This window comes from Echinops telfairi, unplaced genomic scaffold, assembly GCF_000313985.2.
Source record: "Echinops telfairi isolate 266 unplaced genomic scaffold, ASM31398v2 ScPeMD7_3;HRSCAF=10, whole genome shotgun sequence".
Lineage (NCBI taxonomy): Eukaryota > Metazoa > Chordata > Mammalia > Afrosoricida > Tenrecidae > Echinops > Echinops telfairi.
In genome coordinates this window covers 26547705-26569220 of record NW_022103899.1, presented here as the reverse complement: position 1 = coordinate 26569220, position 21516 = coordinate 26547705, and the positions used below count along the sequence as shown (strand labels likewise).

At 42.4% G+C, this 21516-nt stretch overlaps 1 protein-coding gene and 1 pseudogene across 1 annotated transcript in view; one reads left to right on the top strand and one right to left on the bottom strand.

The window, feature by feature from the left end:
• The window catches only part of LOC101662968 (aldehyde oxidase 4), a 78580-nt gene extending 58603 nt beyond the window's left edge, over positions 1-19977 (bottom strand). The window contains exons 1-7 of the mRNA XM_004701741.2: positions 19914-19977; positions 15084-15180; positions 12543-12651; positions 4613-4739; positions 2487-2548; positions 1207-1290; positions 640-720 (exon numbers count right to left, since the gene is read on the bottom strand). Of these exons, the coding sequence (XP_004701798.2) occupies positions 640-720; positions 1207-1290; positions 2487-2548; positions 4613-4739; positions 12543-12651; positions 15084-15180; positions 19914-19977 (624 nt within the window). The remainder of the gene's footprint in view (positions 1-639; positions 721-1206; positions 1291-2486; positions 2549-4612; positions 4740-12542; positions 12652-15083; positions 15181-19913) is intronic.
• On the top strand, positions 5659-8624 carry LOC115871781 (annotated as a pseudogene).
• Positions 19978-21516: the final 1539 nt, after the last annotated feature.

The following is a 21516-nucleotide window of genomic DNA, read 5'->3' as shown; positions in this document are numbered from 1 at the left end:
TTCCTCATGTGGTGGTGACCCCCAACCATAAAATGTTTTTCATTGCTACTTCATAACTGTCATTTTGCTACTGTTAAGAATCGGGCAACCCCTGTGAAAGGTTCATTCAACCCCCAAAGGGGTCTCGACCCATAGGTTGAGAACCACTGCTCTAGTGCATATGGTCATGGAACAAAATGGCCAATACCAGACATTATTTAAATGACTCTTTTCCTTGTCCCCAAGTTGAAACTGCAGAGGTTTTGTTGGAGGAATAATGCAATTCCATTCTAATAACTGTAATTTGGAGTTGGCATTACTAGCTTAACAAAATACTAATTGCCCAGTTAGCTGTATGTGACCTCAGGCCAGCCACCTGTAGGTGACCCTCAGGTTGTTAAACTGAGGGAGTTGAACCACAGAGACTCTGAGATTGGGACACCACCACTCTCCTGGGCGGTCAGCTTTACGTGATTTAGAATGAAGCTGAAAAAGTTCCTAAAAGTGGGTTGTTGACCTCGTATTGTGCAGGGCATTCTTCCAATGTTTGCTACTTTAAAAGACCTTTCAGTAATCACATGATTACACAACATAATAGCAAACTTATCACATTATGTTATGTGTAAATGGTGAGCACACAGCAAACAAAAAATATCTTACTATCAGTTCAGGAGGGAATATAGGCTCCTGGGATGGATCGTATGGCTGGAATTCATCTTCATTATACAGTTTTGTGCATATCTGGACAAAAGGAAACACATTAAACATGACCTTCACAGTTCCTGAGAGCTGAAAGGAGAGCCTTCAGAGTCAGGATTTGTCTGCTGGCACCTCTGACAAATGGAGGCGCTTCTGATGGAGTGCTTTCAATCCTCACAGGACCAACCACAGGACAGGTCCCCCGTAGATTTGCTGGTCTATTGTTTCCCCATTGGGTGTCAGAAACTCTCTGGGCTGGGACTCAGGGATCATGTGTGGTTATTTAGAAGGCACGTGACTGTTGGAGGGTCTCTTCCTGCTTACTGAGGGAAGGATGTGCATAGGTCAGAACTAGGCCTGGGCAGTTATAAAAGTTAGGAACTGTCTAGGGTTCAAAACTCTTTAAGGCTGTCTTTCCCCTGATGGCACACTTCACTCACTGAAAAGTAAAGGAATTGGGAGAAATTTGGATCGATGTGGATTGTTTTCAGTCAATCCCAATCCCCAAGCAGGAAACCATATACTTGCTTTTTCTGGCTTATTCACAGAAGAGCTTGCTTCTTGATCCATGCAGCATTTCCCGGACCCTTTCATTTGACAAACAGTTGATTCCTTAGGAAAAGATCCAGTTGAAAACAAATTTATTGGTTGACTCTATAAATCTCTGCCCGAGTCTCCAACAGAGCCTCACAGGAGCTGTGGGAGAAGTCATGTACGGGCTTCTCGCCCTCTGTGACTCCATACTCCGGTGGGCGGGGGATCAGATATGTGATCAGTGAGCAATTAGGGAAAATCACCAGGGGTGTGCTGCCACACTCAGGCTCCATCTTGCCAACAGTGCCGCCCAAGACTCAGGGAAGAGACGGGGTTAGCGGAGGATGGGATCGTTCTCCTGCCACTATGGTGATTCTGACTCAGTGATCCTATCCCTTGAGAACACAATGACTACATGCTGATGATTATCTTTGCACACAAATCCTGCAGCTGGAAGCACTGCCCTTTGCTCCATACTGCTCCAGCCACGTTCAGTTCCTCTCTGAACCTTGGACAGCTCTCTTTTTCCTAATTATATGTGTCTTCCTGCTTAGAATTTTCTACTAGATTCTCTTCACCCACCCTTTTAAAGCCTGTGTAAACCTTTCCCTTTTCTTATAAATCTCTAATTTTCCTTTCCCGCTCATTGATTCTCTTTAAGCCATGGTCCTTTAAAATGTGCATATGTAGTTTACAAATTACCTTGAGCTTTTAATATCTTGATTTCCAGTCCTGCTTTTATTGTTTCTTTGTTTACGTTTCATTTTCCTCAATAGAGTATGGATTTCTTGAAGTCATGAACCATACACTTAATTTCTTAGGAATGTGCTTAATTGAATAAATACAAATTTATTGAATAACTACAAGTCAGTGGGCATTTAACAACTTTCAGGGGTCAGACAGGTCAACATGAAATTCTTTTAAAGATTATTGAATGCAGTAGATTGTCATTAAAAAAACAACAACAACAACAGGAAAAAACCAGTCCAAACTGATTGCTGAGGAGTTCATCCCAACTTCTGGTGATGCTCCACGATGGAGTGGAACTGCCCTGTAGGGTTTCCTAGGCTGCCAATCTTTATGGGAGCAAACGATCTCATTTTTTCCCCTGTGGAGTCGATGGTGGGTTCAAACTGCACACCTTCTGGTTAAAAGCTGAGTGCTTTAACCATTGCTCTATCAAGGCTCCTTGTCTTATGGAAAGGCCAAATTTAATATTATGCAAAGGTTAATATTAATATACTAACTCAATAAGGTAAAAACATTTTTCTTACCACACAGAAAGTTTTTCCACTTTCTATAATTGGTCGATATCCAGTACAGCGGCACAGATTTCCTGATTAAGAAGGGGTAAATATTAAAGGAAAGTACAAAAATATTTTGCATATCTATACTTCATATTTTCAGTGGAATAGAAATAAGTTATTAGATTTCTATTTGTTCCCTAAATCCAGTAAAATGGCCCTTTGAGCCAACTGTTTTCTTTGGAGGGGATGTTGGTCCAAAACAGATCTTGTGATTACTTTTCTTTCTGAAACGCAGCAAACACCTCCATGGTTTTCCCAACCAACTCTTCCTGATCTATTTCCCTTTCTCCCCTTACCTGGGGTAGCTGGCACTTTCCTAAAGTCTCATGTGTGGCCCTTCAGCAAACCTTTCTCACATAATTTCTTCTCCCTCAAATGCCCACATAAGGAACGTGTGCCGTTCTTCAAGATTCGATACCCCTTCGCCGTGAGGTTGCTCCAACATCCCTAGGCAGGGATTTCATGGTGGCAGGAATATAAACGAATTAACTGACTAAATAAAACTCTTCTTTTAATTTTGAGCATTTTCACAATGGAAACGTATTAGTCTTAAACTAAAAATAAGTTTATTTAAAATCATTACCTTCAAATAAGTTTAAGAATGTTAAGAGAGTAGATGTGTGGCCTGGGCAGGTTGCAACACCTAGGAGTCAAGTGGTGGGGGGAAGCTTAATGCCAGCGAGTCATGGGAAACCCTTCCCTTTGTGAAGACTCTTCAGGAAGAAGCTGCGTGCACAAGAATGGTGGAAGGCGCTGCCATTTATTTCTATTTTTGCTAATATAGAAGAAGGAACGTGGGAGGGTGTGGATTTAGAATCTCTCCTTTTAGTAGAGGGGGGAGCTGAAATGTCCAGAACAGGATTGTGTAGAGTGAAGAAGAAATAATTAGGCAATTGATGACTCTCCGTCTGATAAACTGTAAGCAAACATGAAAGGCTGAAGGGAGCCTCTATCAAAGCTTCATTTTGTCTGTACTTTTGGTCACATGAGCAGTATTAAGCCTGGAGGGGATATTACAGGTCTACCAAGGGAAAGCTAATAGTATTTAACACAGAAACTCTTAGGATTCTAAGAAAAAGATAATGAAAATTTAAAATGTTCTCTTTTTTTATTATAATATCTATAAATTTACCTATGCATTAAAAAAACATAGGAAAGTCACAAGATCTCTACTTTTCAAAGTTTGAAATACTCCATTAGTATGGATTATTTCATTGAACAATGATAACCTATTTTTCAAATCTGAGATGAATAATATAGAGTCACTTAACAAAGTAATCCTAACAACTGATTTTATTATCTTTGTATGCTGTGTATAGTTAAAAGCCCAAAATACTTTGATTCAATCCTAACCAGAACCATAGGCAAAGTTTTAATAATACTTTACGAGAAACTGAAAAACTTTCAGTGAAGAAATTATTGAGAAATAAAAACATTAGAAAATACTTATACCCTAATAACCTAAAATTTAAGTTGGATGTTTGTAGTTCTGTGTTGCTTCACCATAAAGCTGTCTTTCTGTCTTGGTCTAGTTATGGAAAGGGGCAACCAGTTTTACTGTAATATTCTGAGGTTTATTTAACAACTCTGTTCGAAGAGCTACTGAGCTGTTACTTGAAACTGTGTGTGTTTATACATAACTACATTTGTTCACTTTTTATTTTGGGGGGGGGTTAGAAGATTGTGTTCGTTCACTTAAATCCAATCGCTATTTTGTCAGAGGAGATTGAATGACTCACTAAGTTCATACGTGATAATCGATTGTTATGATCAGCCAGATTATGCAAATATAAGAAGTATCTTAAAGTCTTTCAAAAGGAATTCTGGCAAATAAAGTTAATAAATGATTCTAACAAATCAATTTCTATTAAGGAAGACAGGTTTGGAATAAAACAAAACTGGTGAACTTTTGGCATCACTGCTGCCAAAATGAAGATGGTTTTCATGAAAAGGACCCAGGAGGCCTACAGAAATTGACCGTGAACTCTGATTTAGTGAAGTCAAAAGCTATGCCATCAACTTTTCTCCAAGGGCTGGAACCTTCCTCCGGCTCCTCCGGTCTTCCCACCGTGTCCCCTCCCGAGGAGGCTCACCTCCAAGAGCTATCATGATTTGGTCCGGAGTGGGTTCCGGATGGTTTCTTAATAGTGTGTAGATGGACATCACCATGCCTGGACTGCAGAATCCACACTGTGTGCCATGGCACTTGGCAAGTCTTTCCTGGCAGAAAATGGAACATTAATTATATCTCAAACCACTTGTGTTTGCACATTGAATACAGGAAAACTTACTGCAGGATAATCAGTGTTACCCTAGACGAAAAATATTTTTATTTCTTGAAATCATGTATTTTTTGCACACACCCCTTTGCCCGTCCCAAATCAAGTCATTGTACTCATTAGACCCTGGTATTTTTGAAATCTGTGAAATAGGAGATAGAATCTTTCAAAGAACAAAAGACATTGGGATCGAATTGTGAAGAACAAAGGACACTGGATTCATGCTCATGTGAATTTGAATCCTTCCTCATTAATCATACGATCTGGGCAATTTTCTTGATTTTTCTCCATCTGTAACATTGGACTAATAATGGCCTCTACAGAATTGTTGAGATTAAAGGAATGAGTGTGTGCAAATCATCAAGCATAGTCTCTGGCCTGTCCTGAGTGACTTCCCGAGTGATTTCCCGCGCCGTTCACTTTTAGCCCCTGCTCCATCTAGATTAGCGGTTCTCAACCCATGGGTTTCAACCCCTTTGGGGTGCAAACGACCCTTTCACAGGGGTCATCCAATTCATAAAGTAGCAAAATTATAGTCATGGAGTAGCAATGAAAATAATTTTAGGGTTGGGGAGTCACCACAACATGAGGAACTGTATGAAAGGGTCGTGGCATTAGGAAAGTTGAGAATCACTGATCTAGATCATAGGTTCCCCAATTTATTTGTCCTACCGCTCCCTTGCCAGAAAAATAAAATTTCTCAATGTCTCCCTGGCAATGAAAAGCTTTTGTACCATAGCCAAGAATCTCTGCATCCCGCAGAAGCAGGTCTATCCTGCCCTATAGGGTCCTATGAGTCGGCATCGACATCATGGCAGTGAGTGAGTGAATGCATCCTTCTAGCACCCCCAGGACCCACTATGGGAAACACTGATGTCGATTATGAATTTTTGTATGGGCTAAATGACATAATTTTTGAAAATGGTAAGATTGTGTTTAGTAGCATTGTACTGTTTATGCACATTCAACTTTATGCTCTCAAGTACGACCAAACAACAGAAATAGAGCATGAGAAATGACAATTTACCCTTTACTCTGTCCATCCTATACAAAGATCCTAGGCCATAAAGACAGAGCTAAGACACAAGACTCCGTGTCCTGTTGTGTACAGTATTAGAGGCGCTCATCTGAGTGGCTTGAGTGTGATTAAAATATTTCTATTTATTCCATTTTCTTTTTTTTCCATCTCAAGTGGCTGTGCATAAACATCTTTCATGCCACATGGCATCCAAAATGAAAACCAAATACTTCACCGCGACTCAACTAAAGGGACAGAGATCTGTCTTAATGCTAAAAGAGAAGATGGCTATGTTGGGTTTGTTGCTAGTTGGCAAATCATCTCAGATGTCGTACATGAACATAGCTGCAAATGTTCTAGTAAATGTTTAACAATTGAATCTCTTGAAATACAATGTAGGCATATAGGGTAATATCTAGATGCCTATAAGGAAGCTCAGTTAATACAACTATTTAAATTTACACACCAACTATGGGAGCTAGTGATGAAGCAATTGAAGACTTCTGTCAGCATCTGCAGTCTAAATGGGTCAAAAGTGCAATCAAGATGCATTCATAATTACTGGTGATTGGAATTTGAAAGCTGGAATCAAAGAAAAAGATCACTAGTTGGGAAATATGGCTTGGGTGAGAGAAATGAAGCTGGAGATCTCATGATAGAATTTTGCATGATCAATGACTTCTTCATTGCAAGTACTTTTTCCAACAGCATGAACAGTGATCATACACATGGGCTTCACCAGATAGAATATACATGAACCGAATTGACTATACCTATGGGAAGAGTTGATGGAAAAGCTTGATATCATCAGCCAAAACAAGGACAGGGGAAGACTATGGAAAAGTATCATATGTAAGTTCAGGTTAAAGTTTAAGAAAATAAAAACAAGTCCATAAACATATCCCGCCCAAATTGAGAGACTGTTTCAAGAACAGATTTGATTCATTGACCACTAATGATCAAAGATCTGATGAGCTGTGGGAGGACATCAAGAATATCTGATGTGAAGAAACAAAGGGTCATTAGGATCTACATGTGACCTCCTCCCTGGGGGATGGACAGCAGAAAAGTGGGTGAAGGGAGACGTGGGACAGGGCAAGATATGACAAAATAATAATTTATAAATTATCAAGGGTTCATGAGGGAGGGGGTGTGGGGAGGGAGGGGGGAAAATGAGGAGCTGATGCCAGGGGCTTAGGTGGAGAGTGAATGCTTTGAGAATGATGCGGGCAATGAATGTACAAATGTGCTTTACACAATTGATGTATGTATGTATGGATTGTGATAAGAGTTGTATGAGCCCCTAATAAAACAATTTAAAAAATAGCAAAGAAAAATAGACCGAAGTGGATATCTGAAGAGACACTTGCTATTGGACATAGAACGTCTAAAGCAAATGGAAAAATGCTGAAGTAAAAGCACGGAATGGACAAGTTCACCCTGTCCTAGAGGGTCACCTTGAGTTAGCGTTGACCTGATGACAGTGAGTCTGGGTTTTTCCTTCTTTTGTATCATTAAAAAAAGCAAACAAATATGATTAAGTTAATTTTGGAAATAAAATTTGATTTGATGAAATTCAGATGAGAGTTCCCATCTCAGTGGAGTGGAAGAGACAACCGTGTCCCTCACTCTGACCAGCTCACTGGTCTCCTCACTAGTCTTCATGTGGCTGCTGTACTTTCCACATAGCTCCACAGTCCCTTCTCCACGCTGTTCTGAGTCTATCTACCGAAGCATCAAATGTTCTGTAGATTGATCAAGTCTGCTCCTAGCTCTCTCTTTTAAGCCTTTGACTTAAATTTAGATGAGTGTGTAATGGCTGGAGAGTGATTTTGGAGAATGAAAATGAATGGTTTGATGTCAACACTATCTTTAGATGGTTCTCCATTAAGACCAAAGCTCTGTCATGTGACCAGTGACACAGAAGGAAGATGACTGCATTTCAATCACTACCCTTAGAGGAAAGCCCCCCCAACAAGAGCAGACACACGAGTATTCGTGACCTAGAAGGGGCTTTCCTGGCCATGACGACCAAGGTGTCAATTACACACAGTAATAGCAGTTATTACCTAAATCTAACCCAATGACTTAGAACTATGACAACACAACGGGTTCACCCATTATTATAAGGTGAAGGGAAACTGTTCATTGTATTTACAAAAAAGAACACCGAGTTGCATATGTGCAATCGGAGGAATCAACGATAGGAAACAACGTGACGGGACATTACTACTCAGAATCTCGTCACAGTAACTAAGCCGAACCCACTGCTTCAGTCACTAGGTCTTTCAACCGTTGCTCTGGACACTTCTCCCCCTGCTCTCTGGGCAGCTGCCAGTGCTACCCAGGCTCCTCCTGGGCTTCTTCCTACCCCAGCAACCTGCCCTGCAGTACTGCGCTCTGCTCTCCAAGCAACTTGCAGTTGGGCTCCTCTCTCCGCGGTGGCTGTCAGGAGACCTACTATGAGCCCAGCAGCTGCCAGAGCTCCTGTGTGGTGCCCAACCCCTGTCGGACCTCCTGCTATTCTCAAAGGACCTCCACACTCTGATTCTTTGCTGGCTAACTATTGCTGGGTCTCAGGGCTTTCCCGGAAGCAGTGGCTGCTCACTGGGCTTTGGATCTACAAGCTGCTATTCACAAGGCTGTGACTCCAATCACTTCAGACCTCTGAGTTATGGAACCCAAGGTTTCTTTTCTCAGGGTTCTGGATCTGAATTCTGCCACTCAAACTACTTGGCTTCCGGAATCTGCCAGTCTTCTTGTTACAGACCAACCTGTGGATCGGGTTTCTACGGATCGTGTGACTAAGTGTTCACTCATGTTGATGAAAGCCAACAGTGCCTCTATTCATAACCTGTATTGTCTCTCTTAGCTCCAAAAACAACCACCCTCTTATTCTTACATGATCAATTTTGCAACAAGTCACTGGTTCAAAACACTTTCTGTTAGACTTAGAGTTGAAAGATTCTAGACTTAATTTACTAACTTAAAATAAATTCTAAAGCGCACACTGGGGCTGGAATTTATATCATTGCACTTTCTTCTGAGATTGTATAAAACTTCAGATCATTTTAATCTAATAAACTTACTGATTCTAATTATCTAAAAAGAGAAAAAAAGCAAATTCCAAAAGGCAGCTTAAAAAGATGAAGCAAAATATTAGAATGAAATGTGAAAAGACGCAGTATGAGCAAGTCAGAAAGGAAGAACACACGTGGCAGATCCAAGTTGAAAAAAATGAAGAAAAATCCAACACGATGGTTGAGATATTGAAAGATTCTATGGGCAAAATATTGAAATAGCCAGAAACCACCAACAGGAGGTGGAAAGAATACACAAATCCACTGTATTTAAAGGAATTAGTCAGTGTTGAACTATCATTTCAAGAGATAGTATGCAATCAAGGAAGAGGTGGTATTGAAGGAAGAGATCCAAGCTGTATTGAAGGCATGAGCCAAAACTAGACCCCATAAATGGATGGTCTGCCAAGTGAAATGATCCATAAGCTAATGCAGCCTTAGAATCTCGCACTGGTCTATGCCAATAATTTGGAAGACAGCTACCTGGCCGCTGACTGGCAGAGACTCATATTTGTGGCCACAGTAAAGGAAGGTGACTACTAGAATGTGGAAATTATTGAACAATATCATTAGTGTTACATGCAAGTAGTATTTTGTCAAAGACGGTTAAAAAGAGCTTAACAAGGAGCTGTCAGAAATTCAAGCCAGGTTCAGGAGAAGACATGATGTGAGGAATATCTTTCCCAACATCAGGTGGATCGTGACTGAAAGCAGAGACCAGAAAAATGCTCACTGTGCTTGATTGACTATGCAGTAGCATTTGGCTGTGTGGATCATAACAAAATGTAGATAAAATTGGGAAGAATGGAGACTACGGAATACTTGATTACACTCATACGGGACCTATATATAGACCAAGAGGTGGTTATTTGAACAGAATATGGGAATATTACATGGTTTAAAATCAGGAAAGGCATGCCAGGATTCGACATTTTCATCATACCCATTCAAACTGTATGCTGAGAAAAAGGAGGAGTGTTGGCTTAGTAGATTCATTAGACTGCAAGTCTCCAGGTCAGTAGTTTGAAACTTTGAGCTGCTTTTCCAGAGAAAAATGAGGATTTCTGCTTCCATAAAGATTTACAGCCTTGGAAACCCATAGGGACAGTTCTATTCTGTCCTATAGGGTCGGTATGAGTCAGAATTGACTTGAGTCAGTTTTTTGAGTTTTATGCTGAGCAAATAATCCAAGAAGCCAGACTACAGGAAGAGGAACACAAAATCAGAATTAGAAGGGAAAAAGACAAGAATTGGAGGAAGGATTAACAACTGGTGATATGCAGATGACACAACCTTACTTACTGATAAAAGTCAGACTAAAACTTGCGTATGGATTGGAATTCAATGTAAAGAAAACAAAAATACAACTGGAACAATAGGCAGCATAGTGATAAATGGAGAAAGACAGAAGCCGCTAAGGATTTCACTTTACTTAGATCTAGATCAATGCTCATGGAAGCAACAGTCAAGAAATCAAATGACACCCAGCATTAGACAAATATGCTGTGTAAGACTTTTAAAAGTATTAAAGAACAAAGATGGTTCTTTGTGGATTATGGTGTGCACGAACCAAGTATGGTATTTTCTTTTTAAAATCATTTTATTGGGGGCTCGTACAACTCTTAGCAATATCCATATATCCATCCATGGTGTCAAGCACATTTGTACATTTGTTGCCATCATCATTCTCAAAACATTTGCTTTCTACTTGAGCCTTTAATATCAGCTCCTCATTTTCCCCCTCCCTCCCCGCTCCCCCTCCTTCATGAACCCTTGATACTTTATAACTTATTATTATTTTGCCATATCTTACACTGTCTGATGTCTCCCTTCATCCACTTTTCTGTTGTCCATCCCCCAGGGAGGAGGTTATATGCAGATCCTTGTAATCAGTTCCCCCTTTCCACCCCACCTTCCCTCCACCCTCCAGATATCACCACTCTCACCACTGGTCCTGAAAGGGTCATCTGTCCTGGATTCCCTGTGTTTCCAGTTGCTATCTGTACCAACTTACATCCTCTGGTCTAGCCAGATTTGTAAGGTAGAGTTGGGATCATGATAGTGGGGGGAGGAAGCATTTAAGAACTAGAGGAAAGTTGTACGTTTCATTGTTGCTACCCTGCACCCTGACTGGCTTGTCTCCTCCCAGCTACCCTTCAGTAAGGGGGTGTCCAGTTGCCTACAGATGGGCTTTGGGTCTCCACTCTGCACTCACCCTCATTTACAATGATATATTTTTTGTTGATAGCCGGGCACCATCTGCTTTCTTCACCACATTTGCGTATGCACACATTTGTCTTCAGTGATCATATTGGGAAGGTGGGCACCCACTGATATGATTTTTTATTCTTTGATGTTTGATACCTGGTCCCTTCTACACCTTGTTGTCACATAGGCTGGTGGTCTTTTTCCATATGGGCTTTGATGCTTCAGAGCTAGATGGCTGCTTGTTTACCTGCAAGCCTTTAAGACCCCAGATGCTATATTTTTTGATAGCTGGGCACCATCAGGTTTCTTCACCACATTTGCTTATGCACCCATTTGTCTTCAGCGATCCTGTCAGTAAGGTGTGCATCATGGAATGCCAATTTAATAGAACAAAATGATCTTGCATTGAGTAAGTACTTGAGTGGAGGTCCAATGTCCATCTGCTGCCTTAATACTAAACCTATAAATATATGCACGTAGATCTATTTCCCCACCATCCTATGTAAATATATTTACATATGTACATGCCTGTATTTAGACCTCTGTAAATACCCTTTGTCTCCTAGTTCCTTCCTCTATTTCCTTTTAGTTTCCTCTTGTCTCGCTATCATGCTCAGCCTTCATTTGGGTTTCAGTAATTTCTTTCGGTCACATTGCCCTTGCTGAATCCCAAGTATAGTGTTTTCAATTGCCTCTTTTCCATATGAAAGCTCGGCAATCAATAAAGAAATTGCAGAAGATCTGATGCATTTGAATTATTGGTGTTGGGAAAGTGTTGAAAGTACAATGGATTGGCAGAAGAACAAACCAATCTGTCTTTAAAGAAGCAAAGCCAGCATGCTCCATAAAAGTGTGGATCCTGTGGCTTCATCTCACATGCTTTGGACATGTTAGCACAAGAGACAGAGCTCTGGAAAAGGACACCATGCTTAGTCAAGTTGAAGGCCAGCAAAAAAGAGGAAGACCTTGGGTCAGATGGATTGACACACTGGCTCTGACAATGGGCTCAAACATAACAATTGTGAGGCTGGTGAAGAATCGGGCATTGTTTCTTTCTGCTGATACAGTAGGCTTGCTTTGAGTCAGAGCTGACTCAACAACTATCATGAAAAAAAAAAGAGTTCTCTGAAGTTTAGAGAACTTTAAAGCACATTTAAATTGTGCTTTATTGTAGCCTAGTGTACAGTTGCTTGTCAGACATTTGGGAAGCATGTATACACATATTTATTCTCTATCAAAATCCGTGATTTTGAAATGTGGTAGACAACATGTAATCTCTGAAATTGTGGTTTCCTCTCTTATTTGCTTCCCTTGTCATACTGGACTATTTAGAAAAGCACAAAGGGATTTCAAAGTTGGTTACTTAATTGGAGTACATTAGAATTTATGAGATCCATAAATCAACATCAGGCCTTGATCATGCATCTTATGGTCTTACTTGAACAGGGTGAATCCTGGTCTTGATGCTCCCCACACCCTCTACTGTAGTAACAGCAGCTCCATGCAGAGAGCAGATAGGCACCAGGCAAGCCGTCGCTGGATAATGGCTGTGATGGAATTATGTAAGAAAGCACATGGATCACAGGAAGTGGGTAATATAACTCAGCAAGTCAGTGATAGTCCGGGAGAATAAGAGACTCCATCTCCCTGAGAAGACAGAACAGATGAGATATTGAACCATCGATTTTTGGAAGTGCCCAAGAAAGGACTTACACAGGGGTGGTACAAAATGGTAAAGAAAAATGGAAAACCAAGACTACTGAAGCCATATGTACAGGAACCCTCATTCTGTATCTCACTGTCCCCTCTTTTAGAAAAAGAGAGCCTTTTACGTATCTTAAGGAAATCTCCATGGGGTATTTTGGTCCTGTGGTGAGCCTTTCAAAATGCACTTGCTCTGGTTGCTCCCAGGACCACCTCACAGGAGTTTAGGGGTGGTGGTGAGGAGGACACGTGCATAACTTTTAAGCTCTCTGATGACCCCAATGTCCGACCGAGTGTGAGTCACCTACTCCCATGCTAGAGTCGATTTTAATGACATCACAGATGCGGCCAGCACCAGGTTCTCCTCTCCCGGGCTGAGGATGGGGTCCCGATGTCATCAGGGGAATTGAACCTCTTTATTTTCCAGCCAGGCTAGTTTTCATTCCCTTTCAGGGCCCGGGCCTTTGTTCTGCTCCCAGGGAATGTTTGCTTTCGTCTTCTACTCCGCTGCAGGTCCAAATGTTATCTCGAAGAAGAGGTAGAGACCTTTGGGGCCTCTCTTTGGAATCTACCTGCTTGCTGAACAGAGCCTGGTCCCTGTAACTGATACAGTTTTTGTGTCATCCAATTCCATTCCCCTTGGGGATTGTTTCCTATTGATCTTACCTCAGTGTCTTTCCCAGTGAGCACTGCTCTTGTCAGCCTTCCTGTACGTCTCCTCCAGCACTCCCTCAGCCCGCTACTCTGCCACAACTCCTCTGGTTCCATTTCCTGCCCCCTCCCTCTCTGACCACATCTTCTCTTGTCACTCCTGGGGCTTTCCCCATCCATTGTCCTCCTAATCTCCCCCCACCCCACCCCAGGCTCTCATTTCCTTTAGCCAAGAACTAAGTCCAGTGTCTGCTATGCTAAACACAAACAAACAAAAACTCTAACTCATGTCACTCTCCAGCTACTGGCTCATCTTGCTTTTCCTTAACATAGGAGTCCTTTCAAAGGGCTGCCCACAACTTGCTGCCTGCCCTTGCTGGCTTCCCCCCACTCCTCTGCCTCACTTCCCAGTCTGCTTCACTGCAGGTGTGCCTTTGGAGCAGTCTAGTGGCACCGGGTCCCTCACTACCTTGTGTCTCATACCATTGACTCCGGCTGTCTTCTTGGACTTCCTGCTCTCTGGTTTTCCTCCCGCTAGTCTGGCTCCTCCCAGTTGTTCTGTTTCATAAGGCTGCTTTCTTTCTCCTTTTCTCTTTCTCTTGGTCTCCGACAGTCTCCTGTGTTTACTGGCTCTCCTGTCCTTTCTGCTACCTTTTAGACCTCCTAGGACATCCTGGCTTTGCCACTGACTGGCCCATATGATCTTGCGCAAGTTCCCTAAACTCTCGTTGCCTCTGTTTCTTTTTCTCTGAAACGGGAGTGAGAGCATTGCCTATTTCCAATTGTTTCAAACAAAAAATTCAGCAATCTATCTAAGCAAATTTGAACAGTGCCTGATAACAAAAAGCATTCAATACATGTTAGTTATTTGTATTGTCATTGATTTGTTCTTCTATGTCGATGCCTTCCAATAAATTATAGCACCAGATGAGAGCTCTCTTCTGTGTGACAGCACTGCCAATCAAAGAGCCATGCTTCTTGGATGCCCCATAGTTGTCCCAAAGGCAATGTATCTAAAGTTAAACTTACGAGGTGCCCTTCCCTGCTGCTCCTTGTCCAGGTTCCTTAGCTTGTGAACTACACCACTATTCACCCAGGCACCCCACACAAAAACTCAGAAGTCATCCCAGACTCCTCCTTCATGACTACATTCAATCACTGAGCAAATTTCACACTGTAGATGGAGTTGACACCGGCTCAGTTCATAGGTGAGCAGAGCATGCGTTCTGATTTGAGGTCTCCTTCAGCCCTGCCAGGACCATGACTCTTCTCAAGGTCCCTGGAAAACCTTCCTATTCTCCCAGGACTGTCATTGCTTCTTCGTGCTAAGGCTTTCACATCCAGCCCCTCTTGTGAAACTCCCCACGGAAACATAGAGAAGGCATGCAGAAATAGAGAGCAGAGCCCAGAGAGCTTGGCACGAAGGGCAAGTCTATTCATACCGGAAGGAAGTCTGTGAGAAAGACCTGGTGTTAGGGGCGCTGCAGGAGAAGTCTGGACGCAGCGCAGAGGAGAGAGCACCTGGAGAGAGGAGGGAGGCAGCACCTGTGGATAAGGAAAGTCCTAGAAGCGACATCCTCTACGGTATTCCCCGAGCAGGGCCACAGGTCAACACAAAGGATACAGGATCTTCTTGGTCTTGGGGTTGTATCTTGATATCATCACCGTGCAGGCACCGCAGCCGCCCCCTCCACAGCCATATTTAGTTCCGGTGAGGTAAACTTGAAGGAAGAGAGTCAAGGGAAATAAGAGCCCAGCCTACGTTTATTTCTCTATCTTTTCTTCTCTCTGGTACTAGCAACCAAGATTAAGTTTACAGTGATGTACTCGTATAACAAGCCTGGGAAGATCTCTTGTTTTTGAGATTCTTTTCAGAGCAGTGGCATACTCCTGTATCTGAGACCATGAAGACTCGATGCTGTTCTGAATTTAAATATTTTCAGGTCTTATAAAGGCAGTGACATGGGATTTGCAGTAGGATCTAGAGCAGAAACTTGGAATTGGACACAAACCTTTCCCAGTGAGCCACATGGAGAGTCGTGCCAAGTGGGACACAGGAAGACTATAAAGAGCCCTGTGCCACCGAGTCCAGGTATTGCAGCCGAATGGGTTCAGCAAACCCTGGCTGCATTTTCAGAGTGGTGAATAGCAGACTTTGGAGCCGGGTAATGTATTTGCTGTGGACGGTGAATGCGTAGAACTGAGAACAATCCCCCTGTAGGACTGAGCAATGTAATGATACTTTTACCATTTTCTGGATTCGAGAATACTAATTTAATCACCATGATTCCTGAACCCGGAAGGTCGACAATCACTCCGTACCTCCTTTTCCCTTGACGGTGTCTGCTTACCTTCACAAAGGGAGAATAAACAATGTACATAATCCTCCTGCTTGAGGTTCTAGAAGAATCTACGGGGATTTACTTGAGACCTCACCCCAGTGAAACTCAAAAGGACTTACCTGGGTGGAGGTCAGAATTGGCTTTGGAGGAACGCCCTTGCCCACAAGCTCTGGCTTCCAGGGAACCTCCTGTGCTAGTCTCTTGAGTGCCCTTCCTCTGCGTCCCAACCATGCAGCACTCCTCGCACTGGCTGGAGGTCTCTGTTCACTGACTGGCACAAGCTATGTTCCCGGAGCTCATTTCTGAACTCCCGGGCCCTTGGCACTCTTTTTAGTGGAATTAAGTGTGCGCTGTTTTGAGAACTTCACGAAGTATTAGCAGTGCGGTGAAAGACATGGAAAGGAGTGGGAAAGCACGCTTGCCACAGGGATATCCCATTTCATCAGTTTGATTTTGAAACCAAGTTCTCACAGGGATTAGGCAGCTTTAACATGCCACACCCTCCTTTGCTCCAGCGGCTGAGAGCCCTCCGCTTTTTCTGAGGCATGATCTGATTCTGTAGATAAGGTTGCTTAAAATCAGGCTTACAGGTGTTGAGGGGCAAGGGATATGTGACTATACCCAAGCAAGTCTAGGCTGGGCTGGGTGGGTGAATTAATAGGGGCTGTGGGCCCCTGGTGACATAGTGTTTATGAGTTGGGCTGCTGTCAGGTCATCAGTTCAAAACCACCACTTGCTCCGAGGAATAAAGCTGAGGCTTTCTACTCCAGTAGAGACATATAGTCGCCGAAACCCACATGGACACTGTGGCCCTGTCCTTTCGGGTGACTATGAGTCAGAATTGACTCGGTGGCATGAGTTTGGCTTTGGTTTGGGGGCCTCTGAAGGAGCTGTCACCTGCAGCCTTGGAAGGAGAAGGAGTTGAATGGTACCGCCTCCAAAATACATTCTGCTCTGAGTCAGATGATGTCCCCCCTGGGGTGACACATCCGTCAGGCTCCAAGTCAGTGGAACATCGGGGCTTTGTGGGAATCTAAAGTTTAAAAAAATAATCTGGGGATCTACATTGAGGATGATAATCAAAGCTTTGAATACAAATCTAGCTACAGGGCTTTTGAAGGGGACATGGGAATGCTGTGATAGTGAAGTAAGTCAATGCTGGCGTGTCTGTGTTGGGTGACAACCCTGATAGAAATTCTGTGGTTCTCCACAAAGAGTCACTCCTCGTCTGGCTCTTCATTAGAATGATGCCCTCGAGGAGCAGGTCATCCTACTCCATACTGTTGACCCTGTAGTCCAAGGTCGAGGTTTAGAAGTCTCCGGCGAGTCTTATGTACCTAGAACGAGTTGTTTACGATATTGCTGTTGTTCAGTAGGACTCTGGTGGCACCATGGGCTGCACATTGAGCTGCGAAGTACAAAGTTCGTGACCCAAACATACCAGTCACTCCAAGGGAGAGGAGGCTGTCTGCCCCAGAAAGACAGTCTCAGAAACCCACAGGCATGGTTCTCCTCTGTCCTTCATGGTCGCTATGAGTTGGAATTGACTTGGTGGCAGGGAGTTTGGGTTGTGGTTTTGTTGGGGGATGCTGCCAAGTTGAATTAGATTCCTAGCAACTCCAGCATGTGCCAGACGAGAACTATCCCATGAGGGTCTCTAGACCGCCGTCTTCACGGCTGCGCTTCAGCCCAGAGTACAGCCGGCGTGCTCCTTAGAGGCAAGGAGGTTGAGATTTCATCTGACATGCTTTGGATGTGTTGTCAGGGATAGACCAGTCCCTGCAAAAGGGCACCATGTTTGGTAGAGTTGAGGGGCAATGAAAAGGGGAAGACCCTCAAAGAGATGGATTGACGCCATGGCTGCACCGTGAGCACAAGCAGAGAAACAATGGTGAGAAGAGTGTACTGCAGGACCTGGCAGTGTTTTGTGCTGTTGTGCATACGGTCACTATGGGTTGGAACCAACTCGATGGCATACAGTAACAACGACAACCACAACAGTCTTGTTGGGGGCAGATCACCAGGTCTTTCTCTGGCAGAGCCACTGAGTGAGTTCAACCTTTGGTTAACTATCAAGTGTCGCACCAACAAACCCAAACCAAATCAGAATTGACTGCCATCGAGTCAATTCTGACTCATAGAGCCCTACAGGGTGGAGTAGAACCGCTCCTGGAAGTTTCCAAGACTGTAAAGCTGAAAAGAGAGAAAGTCTTGTCTCTCTCCCACAGAGCTAGCTTATGATTTCAAACCGCTGACCTGTGGTTAGCAGTCCAATGGGTAAGCACTACTACTGGGGCTCTTTCTTGTTCCACCAGGACTCCCTATTTATGATACGAGGCACAAGAAAGGAATATGCAGAGGGTGGAGTTGAGGAAAATGGGAGAGGGAGACAGTTTTACATAGGGATAGGTCTCAATAGGTTTACTTGGGAGTCAGTGAATTTTCCTCTTGAACTTCATGTACATGCATTCCTTCATGTAGGACGCCTTGAGAAAACATGGCCAAGTATCCTGGGGATGAGAGAAGGTGAGTGATCGCATTAGCTGACAATGGGGAGAACTCAGAGCCCTGGTGGCGTAGCAGGAGACATGTTGGGCTGCTCACTGAAAGATCAGCTGTTTGAAAACATCAGTCTCTCTGAGGGAGAAAAACCAGGCTTTGTTCTCCCCTAAAGAATTACAGTCTTAGAAACCCAATGGGTAGTTCGATTGTGTCCTAAAGGGTCGCCTCGATGGCAGGGAGTTTTGAGAAAGCTGGGTGAATGGGGACAGGATGGTGCCAGTGGGGGAAGACATGGCCTAAAAGTCCAATGCTTAGAACAAAGACTGGCTATAAACTGGTAGTAAAATGACAGGTAGGAAACCAGATTGTGAGAGGTTAAAGTAATGGGAGGTGGAATGTGGAGAGAAAATGAAGCATCAGAGACAGACGGTCTTTAAATACATTTGACAGGGAAGGCAGGGCGAAATGAAGCAGCGCTTCAGATAAGTGTGTTTGGAGAAGAGAAACATGGAGAGAGAGGATAGGATGATCTCATTCATCACTGATCTCCAGAACCTAGCACAGTGCCCGACACAGTAGAAGCTTACTAGGTACATAGTTTAAATTATTCTCTTCAAATAATTCTAGAATCATAGGCAATGGCAACAGCAATGCTAAGAATATTGTGTAACCCTTTGCCTAGCTTTCCTCAGTCGTGGCATCCCACATTAAAAACCCAAAGATTCCCATTGGCACAACACTGTTACGGAGGGGTGGATGCTCTTGCGTGATTAACAGAGGCTTACGTCCATCTGCAGGTCCTTTGGAAGGAAATGATCCACTTCAGGAATTCAGTCACGGAGAATTCTATGGAGCACAGTTCTATTCTGACCCACAGGTGCTCCCGACTTGTCCTCAACTTGACAGCAACTCATTCCGACCACAGACCTGACTCTCTTCATCTGCTTTCCATGCCCTCATCTGTGCTTACTCATAATTTTGCGCAACTTTATCCCATGTTTGGTTTCATGTTACCACTACCACAATCACACCCTCGGTATAGTCCTTATCTCTTTATCGTCACATCTATTGTCAAGAAATGTTTTCTGGATAAGTATTTCTTGAACACCCATTGAAGATCTTAAAGGACTAGGGAGTGAACAAAGGCCAAGAGCAGAGGCAGAGAATCATGAATGCATTCGTCACACGGTGGACTGTTGAAGACATATGTCTGTAAAGTTTTGTGTTCTTTCAGAAAGATGACCTTGGGAGAAGCTAGTGTTGGTGATATGCAGCCTGAACATTGGCTGGACAAAACTTGTCTAGACATTTTTACATCAACATCCTTGAATATAAGATCACGATAAAGATGATGAAAATCATAAAGTTATTTCCAAAGTTAGCACAGCCACAATTCACTGTATGGGTCTTTTGATTTTTCTTAGAAAAGAAATGTAATAAAGAAGAAAAAATCGATCACATTTAGACACAGTCTCTGAAATCCATTTGGATGCTACACATCCAGCACATGGTCATTGACACAGCGAAAACAGTTATTTTCTTGATACGTCTTGAGCATGTTTACCCTTTACTGCCCAATCCAGACCAATGGAAGTGCGAGATAAGGATACGGGATTTCCTCACATACAGCAGTAGGTTTTCCTCAGGATCAGCATTCTTTTCGATTACCTGCATTGTGAAATGAGAAGGATTTCAGAAGGATTAGATCAACGCCTTTTGGCAATCCTATCCACTGCTTTGGAAACATGTTTTTGATAGGCAGTGGTTTCGCAAATGAATAAAATAGCACAGAAAAGCCTTCTGACACTTGGCATCAGAATTCTGAAGAAATTGTGGATCATTATTTCAATATCTCTGAATATTCTAATCGGTATGCAAATTCTGGACTTTCCCCCACTCAGATTTACTTAGAAAAGACTCAGATGGCATAACAGATACACAGACAATGAAATGATATATGTAAAGGGCTAAAGGAAAAAACCGACCAATTATCAATTATACTATACCCAGTGAAACTATTCTCAAGAAGATGCATTAAAATAAAAACCTCTAATAAAGGGAACTGGATGGACAAGCATAGAGTTAGTAATAAGATCTTCCCGATAATTCTCAATGATTTGTATTTCATGTTTTTAATAATAAATATATAAAGTTCAAGGATAAAATTAGGTCACAGGACACACAAAATATATGGATGCAATTAGTGATAACAACAACAAAGGTATGAGAGAGAAATGGTGTAGAGACAGAATTTCTTGTACATCACTGAAGTTTAGTTCTACCAACTTACCCTATGATGTTATACATATAAGTTCTTAAATATACTATTCATGTTAAACACTAACATATATATTTTAAAATCACTCAAAAGAAAAGGAGAAATTTTAAAAAAAGAAAAGGAGAATTGACCCCCACCCCCCCCCAAAAAAAACCCCACCAGAAAAAACAAAACACAAAATCAAGCAGAAGCATCAGACAAAGACTAGGAAAGTTTAAGACACTCACATAAAAATAACAAAGTGCAGAAATAATTCAGTTCTTCACAATAATTACAAGCACACATAACCCTGACACCCAAACAAGACAAAGATACTACACAAAAGAAAACCACAGGCAAGAAGCAAAGATTTTTAACAAAATACTAATAAACAAAACTGTAACAACCTATTTAAATAGTCATGCATAATAACCAAGTGGAATTTAGTAAAGAAATGCAGGGGTGGCTCAACATTAGAAAATCAATCAATGAAATATGCATCCAGAGAATGAATAAAAAGAACTTCATGATCATCTCTATAAATGAAAAAAAAAAAAAAGCTTTTCGTAAAACCCAGTACTGTTTCCTGATTGAAACCTTAAAGGACATTGAAGTAGAACGAGAATTTCTCAATCTTATTCAAAACCCATATGAAAAACCTAACCCCACATCATGCTTTACTGGAGACTGAGAGCTGTTCTCTTACCATCAGGAACAAACAGTTCCACCTCTTTTATTCAACATTGTGATAGAAGTTCTAATCAGAGCCGTTAGGCAAGAACAAGAATACAAGTATTCAAACTGGAAAAGAAGAAATACAATGATTATGTTTACTAGGTGATATCACCTTCATATGTAGAACATCCCAAAGCGCCTGCAGAGCACTCCGAGAGCTAGTGGAGGACTGGAACAAAGTGGCAGAGCACAAAGGCAGTGAACGAACAGAAGCCAGCTGG